At 42.8% G+C, this 25,481-nt stretch overlaps 1 protein-coding gene across 3 annotated transcripts in view; it reads left to right on the top strand.

The window, feature by feature from the left end:
- Positions 1–884: 884 nt before the first annotated feature.
- TMEM181 (transmembrane protein 181) overlaps positions 885–25,481 on the top strand; it is a 37,513-nt gene continuing 12,916 nt past the window's right edge. Inside the window, exons 1-8 of one of the 3 annotated variants that reach the window (XM_072856025.1) lie at positions 9,278–9,356; positions 13,660–13,820; positions 14,244–14,347; positions 19,763–19,818; positions 21,117–21,207; positions 21,808–21,926; positions 23,042–23,161; positions 25,114–25,194. In XM_072856025.1, the coding sequence (XP_072712126.1) occupies positions 14,254–14,347; positions 19,763–19,818; positions 21,117–21,207; positions 21,808–21,926; positions 23,042–23,161; positions 25,114–25,194 (561 nt within the window). In that variant the 5' untranslated portion in view covers positions 9,278–9,356; positions 13,660–13,820; positions 14,244–14,253. Of the gene's footprint in view, positions 1,045–9,230; positions 9,357–13,659; positions 13,821–14,243; positions 14,348–19,762; positions 19,819–21,116; positions 21,208–21,807; positions 21,927–23,041; positions 23,162–25,113; positions 25,195–25,481 lie in introns of those variants that run through there. The other 2 variants (XM_072856023.1, XM_072856024.1) reach the window with 2 other exon arrangements.

Raw genomic sequence — 25,481 nt, 5'->3', positions numbered from 1 at the left:
ATACTCTCTGGAAACAACAATGACATATCAATAGTAACGTATTTTTGTATTTAATATGGATACCATCATTGCCATTAATTCATGGGTATTATTAAGGTTTGAATTGATAGAATAATTTAAAACTGAGTTTAAATGTGAATTTGTTTATGAAGAACATACGATGAAGCTAACATGGCACTCCGCAAATTGGCTGGAGCTCAGCAGAAGCCACTCTGAAAATCTAAACGGCTTCATTCTTGATGTTGGCATTGTGATTTATGGCATTATGACCATGAAAAGTGGCTTTAGCGTAGGATTTCTTTCACGCATGTTAGGCCTTCTTTGGTGGTGCAAATTGGCCTTATTTAGGTTGGGTAAAAGAGGCCATAAAACCCAGGACATTAATTTTAAATAGAGCCGGTATGTTTTTAAGAACAAAACGGTTTTATTTTAAAAAATCAGATCTTTTCAGCAGAGGTGATGCGAGGGCTTTGCTTACTTCCCCGGGGAGCTGCGAGCCGGAGAGGAGGGGGCAGAGCCGAGCGGGGCGGGAGCCTGGGCCGGCGGAGACGCGGCCGCCCGGCATCCGCTGTCGTGGGGGGGCTGAGAGGCGTCCGGCGCCGCAGCCAGGGCCCCCGCCGCGGCCCGCCCGCCGGCTCCTGCAGCCCAGACCACCGGAACGCCGCGGGGCGCGGGCGGGGGCGGGGGCGGCGGCCTCCCCCGGGCGGCGGCGGCGGGCGGCGGCCGCCCCTCTCCGTGGTGCTGAAGCGGCTCCCACCGCCCCCGCGGGCGCGGGCCGTGCGCCGAGGGCCCGCCCCTGCCGCCGCTGCCGCTGCGGCTCCTGCGCCGCCCCCGCCCCGCGGCCGCGCAGCGCCGGGCGGGCTCTGGCGGGGCGCCATGGCGGAGCGCGGGGCCTGAGGCGGCGCGGGGCGGCATGGAGGCGGATTTCGCCGCCTTCGGCAGCCCGCTGTGCGGCGAGGTCAAGCGCTTCTGCAGGCGGGTGCGGGAGACCTACCGGGAGATCAAGGAGGACCTCACCCCCTACAAGGATGACCGCTACTACCGGTACGGGCGGCGCGGGCGCGGCTCTTCCCGGGGCCCAGGGCCCTGCGCGCCCGCCGGGGCTCCGCCGGCTTCCTGCGGGGTCGGGGCTTCGGCGCTCGGTCGGGGCTCCGGCGGGGGCCGGGCCGTCTTCGCGGGACGAGCGGGGGGGGTTGGGCGGGGACCGGCAGAGGGAAATCTGGGGCCGGGCTTCATGCGACGACCCCCGGCCGTGCCCCCGGGAGCAGCCGCCCCGGCCTCGGGGCCGTCTTCAGGGCGGCGGCGGCGGCGCCGTGGGTGCCCGGGCCCCGCAGTCCCGGGCGTGCAGCAGCGGGGCGCGGCAGAGGCCCCGCCGCGGCGGATGGGGCGGTCTGCTCTGCCCGGCGGGACGTGGCCTGGCAGCGCCTCTGGGCAGAAGGTCCAACACCTCTGCTTCTACCCTCACGTATTCGTGTCCTTATACAGGCGATAAAAGCTATTGCCATTTGCATTCCTCTGTGCTACGCCTTTCCCACCGTCGCAGCAAGCTCGGGGAGCGTGGTCGAAAGCAGCCGTGAAACAATCCTGGAATAGGTACCAAACTGGCCAGGGAATGACAGTGGTTGGCAGAGGTTGAGGTCAAAAGGGCCAGAGGTGCCGAGTAGGCTACACCCATGTTTCTTCTGTGCCTGGCCCTGTCTTCTGCTTCCATGAGTGACCAGTGATGGCTGGAGAGTACTAATGTTTTGAGATTACACAAGGCTAGGAAGGACTCCGAAGGTGTTGGAGGATGGGGTTATGCATTGAAAGAATTTTTGGATCGGAGAAAGGGTCTGAAAAAGTAGAATGAAAATCGGGAGAAACAAATGCCAGGAGCTATACAGAAAATAATATTCAGCCACACAAATACAGGTTGGAGAATGAACAGTTATATAACATTTTGGTAACAAAAGGTATGGGAATTTTAATGCTTTATAAAATAACCTCTTTCAACAATTACATTGTCTTATAGATGTGAAAAAGGCACAGTAATTTGGGGTGTACAGCAGAAGCACGGTTCGCAAGATGTGCGAATTAAACCATCTACTTTAGTCACCACTCCAGACCTTAGCTGGAGCTGTGTTCAGTTCTGGGCACCACACTTCAAGGGCCTGCTGGTGGACGAGAGCATCAGGACAGAGATATGGATAATCAGAAGCGTAGAAAACATAGCTGTGAGGAAAATTTGGGATTGCTCCCCCAAAAGAAGAAACATCCAAGTTGGGGGAATAGGAGTTTCTGTAAAGAGAAACTTCATGCTCATTTGGACAAAATACTACAGAATATCTTAAATTGTAGCAAGAAAAGTTCATATTAGACATTAAGGAAAAACTTCTGAGTGGGATGGATGGTAAAACACTATCGAAAGGGTTATCCAGGGAGACTGTAGCATCTCCATCATTGGAGGTCTTTAAAAACTTTTGACAAACGCATACCAAGAAAGACATAGATCTGGCAGATACTGTCCTGAGACAGAAGGAAAGATTAGGTACCGTGTGAGGTCTCTTCCAGCTCCAATTTACTATGAATCTGAGTGTAGGTACTTCTGTCTGTTTGTGCACAGTGCCCCAGTTCTCCTGCTTAGATCATTTGGCTTCAGTACACTGTGTCTGTTTTCCCCCATGAAGGGGTACGTGGTCCATTAAACTGAATTTGTCTCATTGTTCACAGCAGCAAAGACTACAGAGAGTCACAGAGTTTGGAAATGCTGCCTGACAGCTTAGCAAAGTTTACATAACCACAACATAACCGCAGTCCTGCCTGTCAAAACAGCGTCTCCTTGTACCTGAGCATGGTGTGAGAAGCCATGGGAGGTGATAAGGAGTGATGGAAATGTACCTGTGTGCATCTGGCAGCGCAATAATGAGTATTGGCACTAGAATGGAGAAAGAGGGGAGACATAAGCTTTGGATTAACAAATAAGAGGTCCTGGGAGAGGCATTTGTTCAGCTTTGTTTCCAGAAGAAACCTGAGCTCTCCAAGGCAAATTGTCATTAACTCATTTTCATGACTTAAAGTGTGTATGGAGGGACTTTCTGTATTGAAAAGAGAAGATGCTACTCCACCAAATCAAATGAGCTTGTAGAGTTTATGCTAGATTGCCCTTACTTCAGTGAGAGTACCCCCAAGAGGTATGAGCCACAGGTCGTCTAGAATGAAATGGAGTAATATTGGGCTCTTGGCAAGGAAATAACATTTTGTGACTTAGAAATCATGCTATTACTTCTCTGCATTCCCAAGATCTTAACCTAAGTGACCTAGCATAGAATAAATTTACTGTTACTGTCACTGCATACCTGCTGTTCTGGTGAGTGTTTCCCTTCAGTGTTTTGGATGGATAGCACCTGCTTTTTAGATTCCTGGTAAGGAGGAGGGTTTCTTGATGCTACTGTGCATTCTTCTTACAGTCAACTCGCACTTACAGGAAGGGGAATTAGATATTTCTCCCTCTCCTCTCTCTCTATTTTATTCAGTACATTTGGTCAGGTTATAAATGAGCACACTCAGGGATGTAATGGAGAGCCTTACTGCTCTGAAGGCAGAAGGAATTTTGGAAATTTGACCAAGGAAAAGCGGTGTGGCTTGTCTTTACTTCAAACCAACTAGATTCTCTAAAATAATCAGGTTACTAAAAGCAAGTAATATCTTATAGCAGACTAACAAAATTAAGAGATGGTAAAACCATATAAAAGCATGATTTTTCCTTCTCACACACTGTATTCACAAATGTGAGGCTATCAGCCACTGCCAGCCTTAACTCTCCTCTCCCACTGGTTGAGCAAGGCCATTTGGCCATCAGCTGGTGGTTTCCGTTCCCTCTTTGGAAATGGAGCGGTCTAGTCCATTAAGCGGTAGGGAAGGAGGGGGCAGGGGACTGACCTTGCAAGTAATCAGTATTTGACAGAAAAAAAAATAAAAATTGGCTGCTGCAGTCTCACTCCTGATTTCTATAAGGACATCCTTCTTGGAGTGCCAACAGGAAAACTCAAAACTAGAAAGCTTTGGAGCAGAGCTGATACAGAAGTGGAAAAACACCAAGCAGTCCCCTTTGTGACTGGCAGGGAAATAGCTTTTCTTGACCCAGGAGTGCTACTTGTACACTGTGCTGGTATGTGACAGGGGATTCAGTGCGAGGGGATGACCTAGCTCAGAGATGGCTGATGAAGCTGTTATCCCAAGTAACTGTGCTCTCGCTGCATGGATGGCTAAGTCATTTCTGATTCAGCTCTGAGGCTGTCCCAGTTTAGTGACATCTTTTTGGTGATGATTTCCTTTATAGCACGGTGCTCTTGAACATGTGGTTCAGCAGCTGTCTGTGAGCAGCCTGTTCTTTGGGCACAGGTGACAACTAAGGGTGGCAGGCTCCTCAGCCATCTCAAGCTATGCCATCCTCGCTTTGCAGAGCCCCAGGGCACTCATCCACACTATACAGATGAAGGCATTTCCGTGTTAGTGAGTTTGTTCTGCCCAATATCCCAGAATGGTCTCTAAATTGTGCCTCCTGGTCTATTTCCCCACGAGCAGTGCTAGTTTACCCAGCCAGCTGGGAGAGATGGAGGGAGCAGGGTTAGCCATGGCTCAGCACAGCGATTGACTCCATCTGTCTAGGTTAATAGTTCCCTTAGGCAGACATGGCACTTTATGGTATGCTTGTAAAAGAGACTGTATATTTACAGATTAATGGGCACAGTATTAAATAACCTCATTGGTAACCCAAATACAAGGTTGGTCTGGACTTAGTATACCTAGGATTAGTCTGTGGTACACCAGGAGATGCTTGGTGCAGTAGAAGCTCAGAGAAGGCAGAAGGGAAAAGTGCTATGCTCTCCCATCAGTCCTGGGGACTGCCGTACAGCGTATCAGCCCTTGATTTATTACAGCAACTTCAGGATTATTCTAATTTATACCCCTGAAAAATTGCTCCAAACAAGCCACTTGAATGAACAGTTTGTTCTCTGTTGTCCCCCTCCCACTCCAATATGGTCCTTCTTCCCCTCGCATACCTCCTGGCCGGGATGGCAGGGCAGGGATAGCTGATGGAGGGCTGGCAGCCGACGGCTTCCTCCCCTGCACTAGGTAATTTTAAGTAAACTATTGGTATGAAAAGAGCTTAGTACCGATGGTACTAAACCATCTACATTTTTATCTCTTTTGACATGTTGTCAGCAAGATATGCAAAAGCTTACCAGAAGACACCAGGCCTCCCAATCAGCTGACAGTTATTTCAGTGGGAGTTTCATAACCCTAGCTAACATTGAAGAGTTCAGCATGCTGAAAACATTTTGATAGGAAAGCAAACAATTGAAGTGCCTACCTGATACAGAGGAGAAGGCAGGAAGGTGGCCAAATTGTCATCTGGCATCAGAGTTGCATAACTATAAGTAACAACTTGGTATTCTTGAAAAATCAATTTCTAGGCTAATGAACATATCCCACTGGCCAATCAGCTTATACAGGGAAGCACAATGTTGGCACTGAATTTAGTAATAATACCCAGAGATTAAGATAAACGATCTACAATCTGCCCTGCTTTAAATAAGGGATAAATTTTAAACTCTTAGCATGCAATAATATGACATTTCGTACATCAGAAAGACTACATATAGGACATCGTGAAATGTATTATTTAACTTACAGCTTTACTTAATGCTTGAAGTTGCTTATATGGGTAACAGAAGAGGTAATTATAGATGATACTGATATTCTTAATTTCTCAACATCTCTTATTAGTGTTTCCAGTTCATTAAAACATAGGTAATCTTTCAAAACGTGGGAAAAGTTCATTCACAGTGGTTCTGCTCCTTTGGCAAAAAGACCAGAGAACAGCACATAATGTGACTCAGCAATAAAGAGAAGCTGTTCATTTTTCCTCAGAGAAACTCTAGTGCCTGTGCACTTCAGAGAAGAAACTTGGATTCTGCCAGAGATGGCTGTTGTGATAAGGATACACTTCTTCTCACCTTCTTAAAATCTTTCCCAGGTGCTCAAAGTGCAAGTCCGGAGAAGCCAAGGGGTCCATAAGACCCTGCTGGAGAATTGCAGTCAAATTCCCTGAAGGTTCATGCTGCTTCCAGCCTACACCCAGGCAGAACCTTCAGTAGCTGCTTCAAGCCACACCTGGTACCTCTCTCTTCTTCTTCCAAGGCTCACTGCTTGGTTCGGGCAATTGGGGGAAGAACCCGAATGACCCCAGTGTGAAGTTCCCAGCTAGGGCTAGAGGGCTTGAAATGGCAGGAGGAGGAGGAGGAGACTAACACTGTAGCTGCATGATTGCTTTAAGCTGCCATAAGCTGGCTCTGTGGCTGGAAGAAGCCGTCCTAGCTCTCCTTTCCCTATTCACACATTTCCGTTGTCTTCCTCGTCTGCCCACAAATGTTCCTGTAGCTGCACAGTGACTGAGCAACTGATCCAGCAGAACACCATTTTTTTTCTGAGTGGCTTTTAACTCAGATAATTTCCATTATTTGATTCACCCCTCTACTGCACAAACGTTTGTGCTGGCAAAAGTCAAAGAGCTACAGAGAGGCTGTCTTTCTTCTTTTGTCGCTAAAGCTGTAGGTATGAGTATAAACTGGTCATGAAACTATAGCGTTAGTTAAGGTGGTTAGTGTAAGCAGAATCCCGGCTGAGCTAGCATTCAGCCTCCTTATTCACAGATCAGCCTGCCTCTTCTTGCAAGCCTCATTCACCATACACTGTCCAGTTTCTACCACAGATGAGGCAGACAGTAGCTTCTTGCACTGTTTCACCCCAGAGTGGGTCAGACAAGGCACAGAGTGAGGCACCTTCTTGCAAGGAGCGGAGCAGAGTGAGACTCTGACTCTGTGTTTGTGGAGGGAGAGGGGTTTCACACTGCTTTCCCTCCGACTGTTTAGTTTGTAAACCCAATACCATTATTTTCACAAAACTTACAGGGTGCAACGTACATGTTTACAATCTACTCACAACCCTTTGGAAGTTGGTAGATGGCAAAGAGAAATGTGGTCCCACGGCTCCATGGATAATTGAAGTGAGCTGGATTTCAAGCTCTGCCACCCACACTGTTCTCCAAGTGACTTTTGGCAAGGCTCTGTCTCTCTGTGCTTCAGTTTCCTACCTGTTCAATGAGCAGAACGTATTTTTGTTTTGAGGAGAATAAATTCATTCACGTTAGTGAGACACCCAAGTGCCAGAGGGATTGGAGCAGTCATCCAAATAGCTCAGGTGTGCGCACATAAATGGCAGCAGTCGTAACTCTGCAACTGCGCTTCCCAGAACACTGGAAATGGTCACAGATGCTGTAAGCATCATTCCGTCATTTTCTGGCCAGGGAGAACTTGTTGGAGAAGCCTAAAGTGTGCTGAAAGCTACACACTGCATGGCATAGTCACCGGTGACCTAATAACTTCAAATTGTGGCTCGGCAGTGCTATCTTGTTCTGAGCAGGTAGATACAGTTGGTTAGGTTGTCCTGATTACTCAAAGCTTTATTTTCTGCCCTACAGTAGTGATTCTTGTTGACCTAAAATTTATAAATGCCTTTCCTTCATCACTTGGTATTATGCATTTCTCAAGACAGCCTTTTTATGACATTACTAAATGAACATCTGTGCTGTAAATCACAGACCTAACTGATAGGATAAATACCAGTATCAATGACTGGATTAATTCCCAGCATGTTTCTTTTGGGTTTAGTGGCGTTACACAAGAGACATACTGGGTCCCACAGGTCACCAGTAATGACATGAATTCCCCATAGGTAACTGAATGAAATGAATAATATTATTAATCTTCAGTACCTTTAAAAAGTCACTGCAATAAAATCATCTTACCATCTAAGTAAGCTTTTAATGCAAGTATTTGATTGTTGAAGAGATAAGTTTTAAATTTTATGTTGATTGATCTATCTAAATATTTCTGGGGTCATCCTGAGATGGCTCTACCTTACATATATGACAAACACCAAAGCTGGGAGGTTACTCTGAATTTTATCCTAGACTAGGCACCAAGTATCCCCAGATGTTTAAGTAACTGCAGTGCTGGCTTTCAATAAACAAATATTAACGCTACCAAAAATGAATACAAAATATAACTTGGAAAAATCCCTAAACTTGCCTAATTCTCATAATCTCTACCCAATGCATCTGTTGACAATGTTTGTTGCCCCATCTCAGGATATTTAATAGGAAAGCAGAACAAAATCCAACTTTACCTCAGCATTTGTGCAAGAATAAAATAGCGTTAGATGCGATCTGGAGATTTTTATTAAGCGGTGTGTTTAAAGTAGTAGGTTACTCCTAGGATTTAATTTCCAGCGCTCGTGAGCTGACTGTTCTCTGTGAGCACGATACATTAATCACATCTCTTGAATACCACAAAGCTGCGTGCAGGTGACCGCAGCGATGGCATTTTCATTTCTCCGAAAAAGCCATCGCCGTTTGATCAGGCTGGGAAGAAAATCATTTGCAAACCAGGAGGCTGTCTCTGATGGGCACTACACACGCACGTGTTCAGCATGGATAAGCCGCGCCACTCGTTACGCCTAAAATGGATAGGTTTAAATCAGATGCAGAACCACTTCTGTGTCTTACGTATTCTCTGATTATACGGTTAAATTCCCCTGTGAGGAACGGGGCTGCTACGACTACAATACAAGCTGGAAAAGGGCACTGGGAACGTGGAAAACACCGCTGTCACCCCAACAGAATGACGTATTTCGAACCCCCGCGCTCGGCCGGGAAGGAGACGGCACATGCTTGCGCTCGAGGCCTATTCACCAAAGCGAAGGCGCCGTTCAAAGCGCCGAAGCTCCGCGCCGGATTTGAACTGCCTTCCCGAGGCGGCTCTCCCTCCCGCGGCCCCGGGCGGCCCTCGGGGCTGCCAGGGCGGGTTGGCGGCCCGTGACTGCGCCCGTTGCCCGCCCGCCCGGCGGCTCGCGGTGTGGAAAAGCGGCGGTTGCGGCTCGCGGTACCGCGCGGGAGGCGGCGGTTTGCCCGCCGGGCCTGAACCGCCGCGAGTGCCCGCAGCCGGGGCCGCCAGCCGCCCCCAGCACCGGCGCTGCGCCCGGGAGCGAGCGGCGAGCGCAGGCCCGTGTCCCCTCCGCCTCGCCGTAGCGCCGCCGCCCCCTGCCAGCAGCGTCGCCTTTCGGCCCCGCGGCGGAGGAGCAGCGGGGGCTGCCGTGACGTCGCCCGAATCGCGTGGCGGCCGGGTGACGCACGCGGAAGCCGCCGCGAGGCACCGCTCGCGATTGTGCCACGGCGGCGGCGACGGCGGCTGCTGCCGGGCGAGGGCGGGGGGGAGGAGGTGCCTCCACTGCGCATGCGGCGCCGGGATGGAGCCGTGAGTGGTGGGCGGGGGAGGAGCGCGGTGGTCGCCGCTCGCGCGTCAGGGTGGGGGCTCGGCGGTGGCGGGGACCCGGACCGGGAGCGGGAGCGGGACCCTCGCGCGCGCCGGGCGGGTGGCGGCTCGCTGGGGGCTCGCGGGGCTGCCCTCGCGCTCGGGCGTTCAACGGCCGGCGGGAGCCTGCCGGCGGGGAGAGCCTCCCTGTGGGGAGCCTGCCCGCGGGAAACCTGCCTGCGGCTCCGGGCGCCCCGCGGCTGCCACCGCCCCGGCCGTCGGTGCGGTCCGCTAAGTCTCGGGGGGACATGCACCGACCGGGCGCTGCCGGGACCGGGACGTGCTTGTTTGCTTGGGGCCGGGGCCGGGGCCGGGGCGGGGAGAGGAGAAGAAACGCCTTCCTCTGGCCGGGTGCGGCGACTTAAGGTTCTTCCCTGTAAAGACCTGAATCTTGTCATTCAGTTTATACACGGGAATTCTCATTAAGGAAGTAAGATCACTGAGGGAGGGTTAAATGGATGTTTCTGAGGCTATGGTTCACCGGTCAGAAACCTGCGAGTGAGTGCCTGCTTCTTTAGAGGAACGCTGCAGCTTTTCCTCTTGGGTGGTGAATCTGTATCTCCACTCTCAGGTTGTGTCTGTTAAGGAAAAAGAAAAACTTGTTTTCCCGGATGTGTCTGTGCATGGATAGAGCCATAGTCCTGACTAACTACTCAGACTTCAATGAATACAACAAACAAGACACTAAAAAAAAGCCAAACCCACCCCGTGCACACGAGCTGTTTAGCATAGTCATGGTTAGCTGTCAGTTGTCCTGTAACAGTACTACGTAGTACTGTTAATATTAATTGTATGCATCATTTTATGGAATCATGTGCTGCCTCATTAACCATGGTGGAATACATCTGCAAGAAGAAATTCAAGGTCTTCCAAGGGACACCAAAGCAAGCAATGTCTTTAAACCATGAGAAAGTGCAGTACGTACAGATAGACCCAGTACTATGAATGTACATAGCATGTATAATCATTTAAATCAAAGTGGGTTTGATGGTTTTATTTGAGAGCGAGCCTAAAATAGAAAAGAGCAGTTGGAGGCAGAGATGTTGAGGCTAGTATGTCAGAAAAACTACTGTGCGTGAAAGTGAGTTATTTCTGATTTTAATATCAACTCTGTGCTACCTACTGCTTAATCCCAATTTTGTCATAGCCTTCCCATCTGTAAAGTGAGAGTCTTAAGTGAAAACTATTGTATAAAAGGCTCTGTTTTTACTCTAGTAAAGACCATGCTGTGCAGGCATGAGAAGTGATTTGAAGATGAGGAATAGCCTGAGAAACATTTTGCTTAACCATTTGAGCCAAAACTTTACTCAAAGAGCAAGTTTTAACCTACCTTTACATCTCACATATGAATGGCTACCAAAAGATTGCAGTTGTTATGTCTGTGTGTTTCCATAGGTCACTCTATCACAGATTGCATTAGTGCAGTTTAGTTTTTACTGACTGCTATTTGAGATGTCTAAGTATAATATTTCTCTGTTTGTATCTCAGTGCTTTCTGCTCCTTTGCAGTTAGTTTCAGACATATCCAATTTAATTATATTTAGTTTCTATCTGAGTTAGGATAAAACGCAGTACAGGTGGTAAAAGCTGCCTGAGGAATCTGCAGACACTTGGATGGCTAGTCTTGAGCTCTGGACGGCCTTGGCTAGGCTGATTAAAGCATCTTCCGCTAATAAAGCAAAGCACAGTTCTTTACTCGTTTGAACAGGTGCTTCCAGAGCGAGGAACCTTTTCTGCTTTTCCCATAAATGCCTTTCAGATGTAAGAAAGAAGCTGTTACTGGTGGATCATCAACTTGCACTTATGTATATTCATACATTTTATATAATCTCTTTCCAAAAGGCAGATGTTAAACAATGAACACATGGGAGGGTCATTTTATCTGCTTTGTATGTCAGCTGGTGATAGGTTGAAATGAGGAACCACACAAGGAAATTCTGTCATTGCAGCAAGGGGCAAGGAAGAACACATCATCCAATAGGAATGCTATAAATTGTTGGCTGCTGTCCTGATAAATGTAGTTAAGAGTTGGCTGATTTCTTACATTTGCTCTTACAAAAAGTGTCCGTGTTGCCTTACTGACCTGTAAAATAGCACATACAGTCAGTGGCTTAAATGAGACTTCAGGAGTACCAGTATGAAAGAAGAAGGGAAAAGACACAGCACGTCCCTACTCTCTCTGGCCTCCTCTCTTTGTAAAGCACCAGCGTGACTGTTCTTAGGTAGGTGTATACCTACCATTTTGGCTTCTAGTTGTTGCACCACCTGGAGAGGAGTTGGAATAAAGAATGAGCCAATGTCTGGAACATGTTTCTTCAAAAGCTTGCAAGTGCATCTGTGCTCTGGCATACAAGTAAACCAAGGTGATAATTGCCAATAGCTGTAATGCTGTGAATGTCAGCTGGGTGAACTCTGGTGACTTTCCTGTAAAGACTGTGGAGATGAAGCTGCTTTTCATGTTCACATTGTGCGCTTTGGAATGTCTACAAAAACTTGGAAATTAGGAAGCTTATCAAAAGAACCAAGAGTACACATAGCAAGTCAGAAGTATCCTGCATCAGACTGTAGCTGTTAAGTAGATGTCCAGATGTAAGCTGTTAAGAACAGCATGAGCATATATGATACTTTCCTGCATATACACGATACTCTTCCAAGTTCTCAGCTATTCTCAACCCGTATACTTTCCAGTCCAGACCCGGTTTCTGTGTATTGAGTGGTCCTCAGTGGGAGCTCTTCCAGGAAGCATTTGGTATCCACTTGAACCCTTATAGCTAAGGCATATCAACATTTTATGTACCATTTTTATATATCAAGGATTTTCTTGTTAAGATTAGTATTTTGGTATCTCAAGGTAATATCCCATACATGGTGTTCTTAGGCAGACAGGGAATACCAGGTCATCTGTGGAACTGAAGGAGCCCTTGGAACAGTTAGGAAAATGCAGCTTATTTATTTAGTTAGTTTAGTACTAGTACAGATGTCATAGCTTTAAAGTGGTTTAAGTGCATGCAGGCTGAGGTGTTAAGACATTGATTTAAGGAAAATACTGTCATTATATCCCTGCAAAAGTTGTGCTGACGTGTCCTGGTTTGAAATGCCTCTATTCATTGGTGTTTTTCAAAGTCAATTTAAAATCATATTTGTCTGTGAGACTTCTGTGTGATGATCTCTGTGGCAGAGATCTGATCTGTTCCCATTTAGGATTGTGATAATTTAATGGTCAATTTACCTTTTTTGCCTGTACGATCAGCTATTCTGACTTCTTAGGTTGGCGCAGGGTTTTCGCTCTGCATAACGGTGTGCAGCAAGGCAAGTTACACTGCGTTTTCAGGTGCTGTGCCCAGAGTCCGGTACAGCCAGTTTGTGCAAAATTGTAACATTTACAGTTACTCACTTGCAGTTCTCATTACTTCTGTGGGTTTTTCCTCCCTTCCCCACCTCCTTTGTGTTAATTAAGATCTGGATCTTTCAAACTTTACAGTAAAGGAATTATGTAATTATTTTTGTAGTGCCTCATTTGGACAGAATGCAATGATTCTTAAAGAAAAGAGAGATTATTATTAAATCCTTTTACTGGTTTAAAGTGAATTGTTTGCCTTGCTTTTAAGGGCTGCCAGGTATGCAGGCCTGGGGTACCTGGTCCCAGAATTCAGGCTGGGCTTATGGAAAGGATTCCACCACCTTTTCTGCATTTCTTCATTAATGTGGTGAACCAGTAGAAGCACCATTCAGCTGGTGAAAAGAAGTTTTATTCCAAGATGAAAGGGAGCACTGTCATTAAAGTCTTATGCTTTTATTTCTTTCCATGATGGTGCTCTTACAACTTTATCAGAAAACTCCACCACCACCCCAATTCTACAGCTTTCCCATATAAACGTACAGCTTTCTATGATCGTACCTACTGGAACAGCAGTAGAAAATCAACTATATGGTGGCTCAGTTCTGGCATAACTAAAAAAAAAATGTTGGCTGTATTTTGAAACATGGTGGATTTGTCCTTTTTTGAACTATGCATTTAATGAAAATGAAGGAGGGATAAGTTACATAGGATTAATGCTTTGCTCCTATTTCCCTTAAGCTAACAGAACCAGAATTTACCTGTTTCCAAGATAATGTAATTGGTCCTTCCAGTACTTTTTTCTCCTCTATTTTGTCTTTAACCTAATGATAATCACCAACCAGTTGTGGAAGAGATGTCATTGCTTTTATGTTTATTTGTATTTAAGTGTCTAATAATAAACTTCCAGGTGTCTATTTCCCAAGCTTTGGTGGAGCTCAGACAAGAGTGCAGAGCCTGAGCACGCACATCTAGCAGATCTGGAGTTCTGCCTTACTCCTTGTTAGGGGTGATCCTGCAGGGATGAAGTATACATATAGGGTGTAGAAAACTCATCAGGATCCTGTGCAGGTAACTGAGTTGTTAGTGATGTCAACCCCTTTAGGTTAAGCTGTCATTTCAGGAGACATGGTATCTTGGATGTTTCAATTATTACCATATGAACTAAAAAAATGTAACTTTTTCTCCCTCTAAGAAATGCTTTCTCTTGCTCAAGTCTTAGGACAATAGAAAACCCTAGCATAAAAAGAATGGGCAAAATTCATACGTTTTGGGGTGCAGATGTGCGTGCACTTACATATGTCTAATAATTCCTAGTAGTTATTCTTGGTCTATAAAGCAGCATTAATATTTTTTTTTTCTTAGTATTACATGTTACCTCAGAGTTTGGTTTAATTTTCTTTGTGGAGAAATGAATGAGGTCTATTGCCCCCCCGCCTCCCCTTTAGAAATATGACTGACCACTAATTCTATGCTTTCTTTTGCTTCCTGTAGGCTGGCACCGATGCGATTATATACACTGTCCAAACGGCATTTTGTTCTGGTCTTTGTAGTATTCTTTGTTTGTTTTGGTTTGACAGTCTTCATAGGAATAGCAGGTAAGGATGTTGTCTTTTTAAAATATTACAGTTCTTGTATGCTTTGTCTAAACCTGTTGGTATTTACAGATGTATTTAAATGCTAATGAGCTTACTGCCCCTGAGATGTCTGAGGAAGCATTACTTTTGACGGGGCGGGGGGGGGACGGACGACACACGGAGGGGACAGGGACCGGGGGACAGTGACGGGACACGACGACTTCTATTGTCTTAAGTGGGAGTGTTTCTTCCATCTCATTTTTTTTCATAGGAGTACTGCCTACACAGATTTGGTATTTGCAAGTGCTTTGCAGGGGAGAGTCGCTAAAGTAAAACAAACGTAGCTTCATTATAACATAATTTTTCAGCAGACTGCTACATTAATTTTCTTCTTTGTATTTCAATCTGTAAAATGGTGGGGCTAATACTTGATTTCCTGTGAGGGAATTGATAACTGTTTGTAAAGCCTTCTAAATGTTTGGGTGATAAATGCCACAGAAATAGAAAATATTTTAGTAATGTAAAAATACGAACTTCTGTTGTCGAACATATATGAGCTTAGGTCTCTGGTTTCAAAGACCTTTGTGGGAGTCATGACATGATCTGGGAGGCTAAGCACTTAGTACCTGGATACTTATCCTGGAGATCAGGGAGATTTGTAGAAGTCTGGTTGACAAACATGCAGAGTGTCATGAGGCAGATGGAAAGCGTGGGAGCCCTCTGTATTTCATGCCAGAGAGCTTTTCCAGGTCTAAAAAGTACTTGAAAAAGAAGTCAGCGTGCTATCATTGCAGCGTTAGTAAGCTAATACTCTGCTGTCAGGATAGCTTTGTCAACACAGAAGTTAAGTGACAGACAGGGAAAGGGAAAGGGAGGGGCTTGTACGTATTAAGCAACCCACCCACCGTGTAAGAATTATTTAAGGACGTTACCACCTCCCTCCACTTTACTGCTTATTTCCGCATCACCCAGCATGTTCTCCTGTGCCACTCTCTGACACCTCTTGACCTGTCTGTAGGGTTGTCTCTACCTCTGCCCTGTCCTTCGCTTCCTTTAGAATGAGATAAGCTGCCCAGGCTTGGGACTCATCCGCTTGCGCCTGCCTTGCAAAGAAGTGGGGTTTAATTGGAGGCAGCTGTTTGGGCGTTTTGTGCCTGTCCATGCTCGTAGGCAGTACATTCTTCATAATAGCATTAAATAATAAAATTCGTCTGTGAAATAAAACCTTCTTTCCTGCTGTTTGATTTATTGTAGCAGCCTAAGGTCCAAACAGACTTTCAGTTCATGAAGGTTAACCACTGATATTCCTGTGACATGCTGAAGGGCATTATTTGGCCACTAAAATACCATATAAATACATTTACAAAAATGCATTTTATTTGAATGATAAAGGGAAAAAACCTGGAATTACTTAATTTAGTGTAATTTGGCCATTTGGCTTAAAAAGTGAACCATATTTGTCATTGTGTATTTATACTGTCCAGTTGCAAGAAAGGCAAGAATGTTGTTTTATGTGAGACTAGGCAAAAAGCAGTGCTCCTGGAAGAGAAAACTGAGCATTTCATTCTTAATTGGTAGCAGAACCTGAAAGACAACCATGCTGGTGTGTTGCATTATGTGTGCGTGCAGAGTGATCTGATGATGTGGTTGCCTTTGGTCCAGGGGACTTGGCTGCTGTAAGCAATGCTTGGTCGTCTGTACCCTGTTGGGGTCCCAGGACTCGCCTGTGATCCCCTTCAGGAACTGGCACGGCTGTGGGATTCTTGTCCTTGTGTCGTGGTTTAGCCCCAGTCGGCAACTAAGCACCACGCAGCTGCTCACTCACCCTCCCCCCTCCCCAGTGGGATGGGGGAGAGAATCTGAAGAGCACAAGTAAGAAAACTCATGGGCTGAGATAAGAACAGTTTAATAATTGAAATATAATAATAATAATAATAAATTGTAATGAAAAGGAAAATAACAAGAGAGAGACAGAGGAACAAAACCCAGGGAAAAACAAAAAAAACAAGTGCTGCAACTGCTCACCACCTGCCGACTGATGCCCAGCCCGCCCCGAGCAGTGATCGCTGTCCCCTGGCCAACTTCCCCAGTTTCTATACTGAGCATGACGTCACATGGTATGGAATAGCCCTTTGGTCAGTTTGGATCAACGATCTTGGCTGCGCCCCCTCCCAGCTTCTTCTGCACTTGGCAGAGCATGGGAAGCTGAAAAGTCCTGGACCAGTGTAAACATTACTTAGCAACAACTAAAACAGCCCTGTGTTATCAACATTATTCTCATACAAAATCCAAAACACAGCACTATACCAGCTACTAGGAAGAAAATTAACTCTATCCCAGCTGAAACCAGGACACCTTGTAAGATTGGTTTGCTGGATAGTTTTGTTGACAAAGTGTGAATACAGTGCATTATTATAACTTAATTATTTTTAAAAGAATGCTGTTTACCTTGGGAGGAGACCCACTGAACACTTGCTGTGATGATTTTCGATGCTTTTGTTGACAGCTCCTTGCTTCCTGTGAATAGAGGGAGGGGCACTAACAATAGAGTGCTCCCTCATTAAAGGGTGCAGTCTGAGCAAAGCTCACTAAACCCACTAAGTAAATGAAAAAGTGGGAGATACGTCCATATTTTCTGAATATTCATACTTGAATATGCCATTGCCCATGCTCAACATCTGTATATGCAGTTTGGGAAGCCTAGCAGAAGTCTCGCTTCTCACCTGAGAAAACAAGAAAGTTTAATCTGAGGTGGCTGTTGCTCTTCAGTTCTTGTAACCCAGGACAGATGCAGACTTGGGGTTTTTTTCCCAAGTTACACTCACTCTCTTTCCCTTTTCCCAATGGGTCTGTGTTATCTTTGGGGTGGGACAAGTACAAGGAAAATCCAAGTTGCAGAGCTCATTTTCTGTACCTGTGCAGTTTTCCTGTTCACCACCTCAAGTGGTTCTTTGCTTTCAGATGTCATTCTGTTAACTGAGCAAGACTAAAAGAAAAACAATAACAATGTAATTTAATCACCATTTGTTAATAATATGACCACAGCATCGTTTTGGTCAGTTGCTTTAAAAAGCTTTAATATATTGCTTGCTAGAGGAGTAGCAGTTATAGCAGTAGAACCTCATTATTTTTTTGATTGCTGTTCTTAAAAACTGGAACTATGATCTCTCTGCCCCAATACTGGTTCATATCTTTTGGTAAAGAAGCCCCAACTTTTTAAAAAGGCTCATTGTATTGTTTTTGTTAAGACTTAATTACTGAAATATGATGACTTACCAACTGTGAGCACTTACTGAAATTGAATTATGCTTTTCAAAACAAAAATGTCTTCCAAAAATCTGCCCTGTTTATATGTACTTGAGAACTGAAAAGTTCAGTGATGCAGAACTGACTTTATAGGAGGTGGCTGTTAGTGAAGCTGAACTGTAATTCTAATATGAAGCTTTGAGTGTGATGGGTGAAATTCTTCATTTTTCCATTTAAAATCTGTAAGATGGTTAATATTGTAATTAGAGTGGTTATAGAAGCCCAAACAATGCTGCATGTTTAGACCTGTCATGACAGCTAACCTAAAATACTTCTTGCACAGAATGATCCCATGTTGCTCATTTATAAACTTCCTTCTTTTCTGTTGTTTCTCTGTAGTAACTTTGAAGTCCATGGTCTTTGTGAAAAACTGCTTTTCTTGCATAACGTTTTAATACTAAGTTTGTGGCTGAAACAGCATGTTTTGAGGATTAGTAAATTACATTTAATTGCCAGACTGAATACATAAGGGGAGAGACCATTTGGACAGAGAAATCTTAGTGTGACTGGGAAGCCTTTAGAGTGACCCAAATACACACATAGATGTCCTGCCTATGTCTCTACCTGCTAGACATCTCCTCTGTGTTTGTTCATACCCCAGTATATAGATACAGACCTTTTCCAACTCTTCCCTTTCATTTTTCTGGTTTAGTCCTTTCATGTATGTACATATGCATGCATGAGTACATACTTTTGTATATGTACATACATGCATGCATTCCTCTTCTCCCCAGTACCATGTGTTCTTGCATACCTAAGAAGGCTAAGGGGAACCGTACTGCTGTCTACAACAACCTTATCAGAGGATACACAGAAGATGGGGCTAGGCTCTTCTCAGAGGTGCATGATGATAGGGTGAGAATCAACAGACACAAGCTGGAACACAAAAAATTCCAGTTAGATATTAGGAAATTTTTTCTTACCATAAGGGTGGTTAAATACTGGAACAGGTTGCCCAGGGAGGTTGGGGGTCTCTGTCCTTAGAGATGTTCAAGACTTGACTGGACATGGCCCTGAGCAACCTAATCTAACTAAGTAAGAGGGTGGACTAGATGGCCTCTGGAGGTCTTTTCTAAGATAAGTTATGATTTTATTGCTTCCCCTTTACTGCATACAGGACTAGAGGTAGGGTGTGAGTGGATGGATGCAGTTGATCAGTACATATTAAGTGTGTGTGTCTGTATCCAGAATGATTGGAGGAATGGTTGCATAAAAACTCTGGTAGCGAGCTGAACATGTCCCACTGTCCCACTACAATTGGACATGAAACTCCATTGATTAAATGGATTGTCTGTTTTAGGATAAATTGTTTATAGAACTTTTATGCAATTATGTTTATTTACGTGATGATATACATCATATATTATAGCCCCAGATTTCTCTAGAAAAGGAGGGGCCCAGTCTGAACAGACTGAGAAATGTTCCTAAACAAACAGACCAATGCGATGAAAATCCAGCAGTAGCTAGAAAGTACTGTCGTGATTGTACAAGCAAGTACACTACACGTACATAAAAAGGCATTAGCATCATGCACTCAAATATAATGGGATGTGTTTGCCCTGGTATCCAAGCCTTGAGTGAATGCATTATGGATGCTATGCTCTATGTAAATCAGCTAATGGTATCAGTTTGGCTATAGAAAATTTATAGTACAATTAAATATGCTGATTTTTCAGGTAGTTTTTGCAGCCCTTGTTGAGCTTCAAGTTGCTGTAAGAACAGTGCCACTGGTGCTTAGCTAGCTTTTTCTGTAGCAGAGTACTTTCATGACTGCAGTGTACAGCTTAGCTGGGGAAAAATACTGTGTGGTTTGTTGTAGTAGTTCAGAGCACACATGCAGGGCTTCTGACATGGAGTTCTTGATGTATAATTTACTTCCTATTTAATCATGCCTAGAAATACTATGGCAGAGAGGCTTAAAGGAACATTCAGGCCAAGTTTATTAATGATATTGAAATGTCCAAGTGATTTACCCTTCAGCTTAAACATCTGAAAAATGGGATACTATTTACTTGCTTTGCAGGGAGGTATTTTGTACAGTCTTTTGAAATCCTGTATTTACGTCATTACTTATCAGTAATACGCATACTTCAATACTGTTTTCTTTCTTCCTTCTTATATATTGTGTAGGTCCTAATGTAATTGAATCTTCTGTAGCAAGAACCGACTTAAATAACAGCCTAAAGGTAAGAGTTCATGAATATTGTTGGATTACATGAATGGCTTTATTTGATGTCAGTAATGTTAAACATTCCCCTCCTTCCCCCCAATTATTTTAAGTATTTAGATTTTTACTGGAAAACTTCTTGGCCACATGGTGCTTTCCAGTTTGAAATTGAACATGCAATATTGTACTACCACTGTTATTTCATGAGTGGCCCAGCAGCAATTTCTAGTCTCTTACTTTTGTGAGTAGGTAAGGTAGAGAATTCTGTGGTGTTTCTGCACAGTAATTTCTGATAAAGTAACACTTGAGTGTTGATAGGATTCCCTGGTGAGTTCACATTGGAGATTCTTGTAGGGGGTCCAGAAACAGAAACTGAGAACATAAACTGAAAAACAGTGCTCTCCGTGGCAACTAATGATCTCCATCTTGTGATCTTCCTTGCTATCAGCTGGGAAGGAATATTTCTTTTTGTTAGTTGTTCACTGTCACATGACCAAGACATGGGATCTGGCTTCCTAACATGAACCTTCACATTCATTTTCTTGAAAGCTTTTGTATTTGGGTTCTCAGTTCTTGCATTTTAATTTCTGTCTAGCTCTTCACCGTCAACCTAATATCTAAAGTAATTTTTGTGCAAGTGCTAAAAAGGTTTTGTTGGTTTGTTTTGATTTTTTTTTAAAAGTAAATTTTCTTTAAACACACTAGAACATTTCTTTTTTTGGTCTATTAGTCACCTATATGTTTGGATTGGTACTGTATTATGGGTGGATTTTTTTTTTTTTAAAAGCATATTTTTATATCAAATAAGAAAAATCTTCCCTGCATGTAGGTTTTATCTGTTAATGATATCTTCCATGTTTTAGAAATGAATGTGGGATTTTTAGAAAAGCTAGTGGAAAAATAGGTTTTTTCATAATTATAGTTGAACAGGTTTAAAACTGTGTGGCAGATGGGGCATCACAAACCTGACTTTTGATGTAAAGTGCTAGAAATGACTTTTTATTCTCAGGCTAGGTCTCAGGATTTTGTTTTTCCTATCTGAACTTTTTTTGTTTTATTGCTGCTGCTTTTATGTGCTTTAAGTAGTCGTACCTTTCCTTACTTCAGTGCTGTGCAAAATACATGTGCTGTTTAAGCTACTTCTCTGGAAGAATTATATTTGAGCTGCTTATCATACTGTCCACAGAGTAGCACATATTAAATCTATTCCCAAAAATATTGTCACAAACATAATTAACATGCCTTTCATCATTGTAACTACAGATGTATCATGTAACAGAATAATGGTTGGTGCTAACCTTGTGGGTTTTTTTACAGTTGAAGCCATTTAATTTAAGTTCGCCACCACTGTCTACTTACAATCAGCAGCTTTGGCTGACCTGTGTAGTTGAGTTGGATCAGCATGATGGTGAGAACCTTACCTAATTCTCAGGAAACTGCTGTAGCAACCTGTGTATTGTATATTGTATCTTTAATTTCATCTGTCACATACATGACCCTGTTGCTTTCTGGCTATGGTTGGTGGGTTTTTCCTCTGATACAGTTTCTCCCCCTTCATCCCCTGCCACCCAGTAAAGACATGGACAACACTGACCTTGAGAACTGGAAGCAACAGATATATGGGATAAATTCTTTGTTATTTCTGTGAAAGCAGTAGTATCTAGAGAATCTGTGTCTCACTTCATTTTGGGGGGAATTAGATGTGTAATTATAATGATATTAATTTTTCAATAAAACTTCCCTGTAAATATGTGAGAAATACTGTATTAGTAATTGTTAATCTGTCAAGATTCAGTACAGGGTATTTGCGACTTACTGCTTAAGTATATAAATAAAAAGTTTTGTGGGATTTTTTTGTTAGTATACTGGACCCCTACTCCAGTAAAGTATAACTGAATAACTTTGAGTAATCTTTGGATATCGTATGTGTTTTAAACTATATTTGGAACTCTATTTGAGAATTCATTTCTGCATGTAGCAATAGCTTAATGTTTTCTCTTAATTACAGTATCCCTCAAAAAGAATGTTACTATGACAGTCAAAGTACTCGGAGTGGTGAAGGATGGAAGCACACCATATGTTAATAATCAAGTTCACAATCGGACGAGATTACTCAGTTGTGCACAAGTATGTGTCTGCTTAAACAAAACTGATGCAGTACATTTTCTTTAAATCTATTTATGTGCATGCTACATTGCATTGCAAATGAGAAGAATATATCTGTTAAGCACGTCTCAGGAAAGACTCTGGAGTATAGTTTTATTTATAATTGCAACCTAGCTAGTAATGCTGAGCAAGATACCTACCTATCCATCTTTTTCTGTTTCTTTCTATGACTTGTGTCTGTTACCCCTTAAAGATTCCTCTTTCTTGTTAGAGTAGCTCTCTGCCAGCAAAGCAGTGTGTGCTGCTTAGTCACCTAAACAGATTTAGCAGTACTGAAGAAAGGAGTATTGTAGAAGATTTGATATAGGGCTCCAGAGGAGAGAAAAATTCTCCTCCAACACCTAGCAGAGAGTCTGGTTGATATCAGCTGGCATCTGTGCTCTAAAAAGGCCAAATTTCTTGCCACCTGTGAATAAATGTTTAAGGGTTTGAGTTTCTAATATAATTTTCACTAGAATTTTTAAGTTTAGAGACATCCAAAACAGCTTGTCCAGATGCAAGTCCTTTAGGAAGGACATAGCTGAAGTTTTTTGTGATAAGCATATAGGGTAAATCAAATGTTTTCTTTTTATATATATACACATATATATGAATTCTGCAGAAATTAATGAACAGCGTTCCATTAGATTTAATTACACACAGCCAAGAGAGCAATATGCTTGAGTTTCCTCTTTCCTCCTGTTAACTTTTAGAAATGAGTTAGTGCAAGATAGCCCCATCTCACAATCCGATGACCTAGAGCGTGACTGACAGAGTTATTCAGATCCTTCCTGGTGCTGCAAGCAGTTGCTTTCACAAGCTTAAGTGAAAAACTAGCCTTGTTTATTGGTTCAACCCTTGATCCTGCTGACTGATTTTATCAGTTTCTTCTGCTTTGTCCGGTATCTTTCAAGAAATTCTTTATCTGCGGGTCTTGTTTGAGTCTTATTCTGACTGATCAAGATTGGTAAGGCATATAATAAATATCATCAATATCTCACCATTTAGAAACAAATTCTCCAACCTATACTAACAGTGCATATTCTGGAATAAATTGAAGGCTTTTACATACTATTTTTCACTGTATGTGTTCACAGAAGTGCAGTGAAATCATTGTTGCTCACCTTGGGTACCTGAACTACACTCAGTACAACATATTTGTTAGCTTTGAAGATCTAAATAAGTTAACATACACCATCCAGAATATTACTTTCACAGTAAGTATAAAGTTTTATACTAATAAAAGAAATCTCTTTAATTACTAATGCTGTAGAAGTCTGCTTTAACTGTAATAAAAAAGTTATCTCATTTTTGAAGATAAACATAAAGATGCATCATAATCAATTTTTATGTCACTACTAATGTCAGAACTATTATAGCATTTGCTGTTAATAAGGGTCTAGACCAATTTTTTTAACTCTGTAAGGAAAGATTTTTCTTTCAGAACTACTAATGCTGTTTTCTGGAACAGATAAATTTAGTCTAAATCCTGGGAGATATTTTTAACAGTAGGCAAGCTAGACTAGAACATCCAGTTTTCTGCATTTGCTTATAGAGATGTTGCCTCTCTAAAGCATGGTATCTTTTTCAGCCTTTCCAGTAGGTGTATCTGAATTAGCAAGATTTCCAGACTTTACAAAAGTGTGGGCTAGAAAGATTTAACGAACTCAAAGAAAAATGAAGATTTTTTTTTTACTGTGCTTATGAGGAAGAGAAAAATGTTTATTCAGCTAAAATAAGCAGGCTAATAAATAATTCACTAAAATAATTCCTAGTGAAATAACTATCTCAGTTCATGGTGCTAAAGATTGCTTATGAAACAGTTGCATCATCAGTGTGTGCTGATTGGCTCCAGAAGGAAATTTAGAAACATTTGCATTGGGAGAAAATGGAACTAAACCAAATTTTAATACAGGTTACTGTGGTATATTCTACCTGTATGCAACATTCGGTATGTCAGAGCAGGTAGCAAGCAAAAATCTTACTGTAAAGCAAAAGTGTCTTCTATATAGTAAATTAACTTCCTGAATATTAATATTTGTAATATTCTAGGCATAAAGCACATCATTAAAAATAAGCTCTAAGGAAAAAAAAAAACCAAACTCACAAACCCTTGGCTTAGTTCCAGATTTCAAACAGGACGAAGTGGTGGAGCATTTATAGTATGGTTTATTATCTTGCTTTGCAGGCTGCCTTTAAGGCAGACTTGTGTGCAAAACCAAAAAACCCAACCCCAAAGCCCTGCTTTCCCACAGCAACTAAAATTGTCAATTTATTTCATTATTACAATGGTTTATGGTGATCTCGGTTGAAATCATAGATTGCCTTTTGTATAATGGAGTTCTCTACATATAATTTTCATTCTACATCTGTGGTTTAAAAAGACAAGACAGAGGTTGACAGATTTAAAACATTGAAAGGTAAAGCTTCTTGTTCAGATGGGCAGAGCATATGTTGTACCAGGGAGTTTACATTTCAAAAGTGGCTTCAAAAGAGAAGCATGCCAGGTATGAGATAAATTGTCAACAGAGCAGAGTTTATGCAAACTGACATGTTATAATTAATATTCATGCCCTTCTAATAATTAGAGGAGAAGAAGGAGCTTTTCCTCCTTAACCTATGAAAAAAGTTCTTTATTTCTGGTTAGCTCATTTATTCTTCCCTTACTTGATTTTCTTTTTTCCACTTCTGAAACAAGAGAATAAGCTTTAAGAAAACAAACCCATTACAGGAAGCATGCCTGTACCTTATCAACCTCTTCATAATCAATTTATGCATCTGACCTTGGTAATAAAGAAGAACATACTGGATTTACTCAATTATTGGCATTCAAACTTTGAATGAAGGTGCAATTGAAATGAATTAAGAATATCCTTTTTGTCCTGAGAAGTGCTTTAACATATGACAGCACACCGAGTATGTTACGAAGTGGCAGCGTAAAAGAGAAGCAAGGATATTAGGCTGCTTCGATTATCTTTTCATCAGATAGTCCTATGCGTATGAATTTATCTTTGTCTTTCCATGGTGACATGGTGGGATTCAGTTATACCTTTAAATTTTGAAAAGCCAGAGAACTTTTCAGTGTCTGCAGAAAGTGCTAATTATTTATGTCATATGTACCCTGTCAAAACTTTGTTCATTGGGCTATTTTTCTTCTGTTTTCTTGTAGTGGAAGACCTACAATCCAACTTTTTCACAAGTGGAAATATGGTTCCGATTTGTCTTTGTAGTTCTTACTTTTATGGTCACGGTAAGATTTTGTTTCAGTTTTTCTGGAGTATATTATGTAGGCAGCTGATAACACTGCTCTGTAGTGCTGTGTTTAGGAACTTGACCCCAGGCAGCAGAGTTGCAATATCACTGAATGGGTGTAAAAAATGTTTCTGAAATACTTATGTAGTGGCTGCTTTTATGTTTTCAGCAGTCGTATTGAAGGGGCATTAAGAAAATAGGATAAATGGGAAAACTTGTTTTTCTAAACTCTTATTTTTAATTTAACAGAAAGAATTTTGCTTAAACAAAGGAAATTGTGATTAG

Source organism: Ciconia boyciana, chromosome 3 (assembly GCF_034638445.1).
Source record: "Ciconia boyciana chromosome 3, ASM3463844v1, whole genome shotgun sequence".
Classification (NCBI taxonomy): domain Eukaryota; kingdom Metazoa; phylum Chordata; class Aves; order Ciconiiformes; family Ciconiidae; genus Ciconia; species Ciconia boyciana.
The sequence above is the reverse complement of the archived record's forward strand: the minus strand, read 5'-3'. Positions and strand labels throughout refer to the sequence as shown.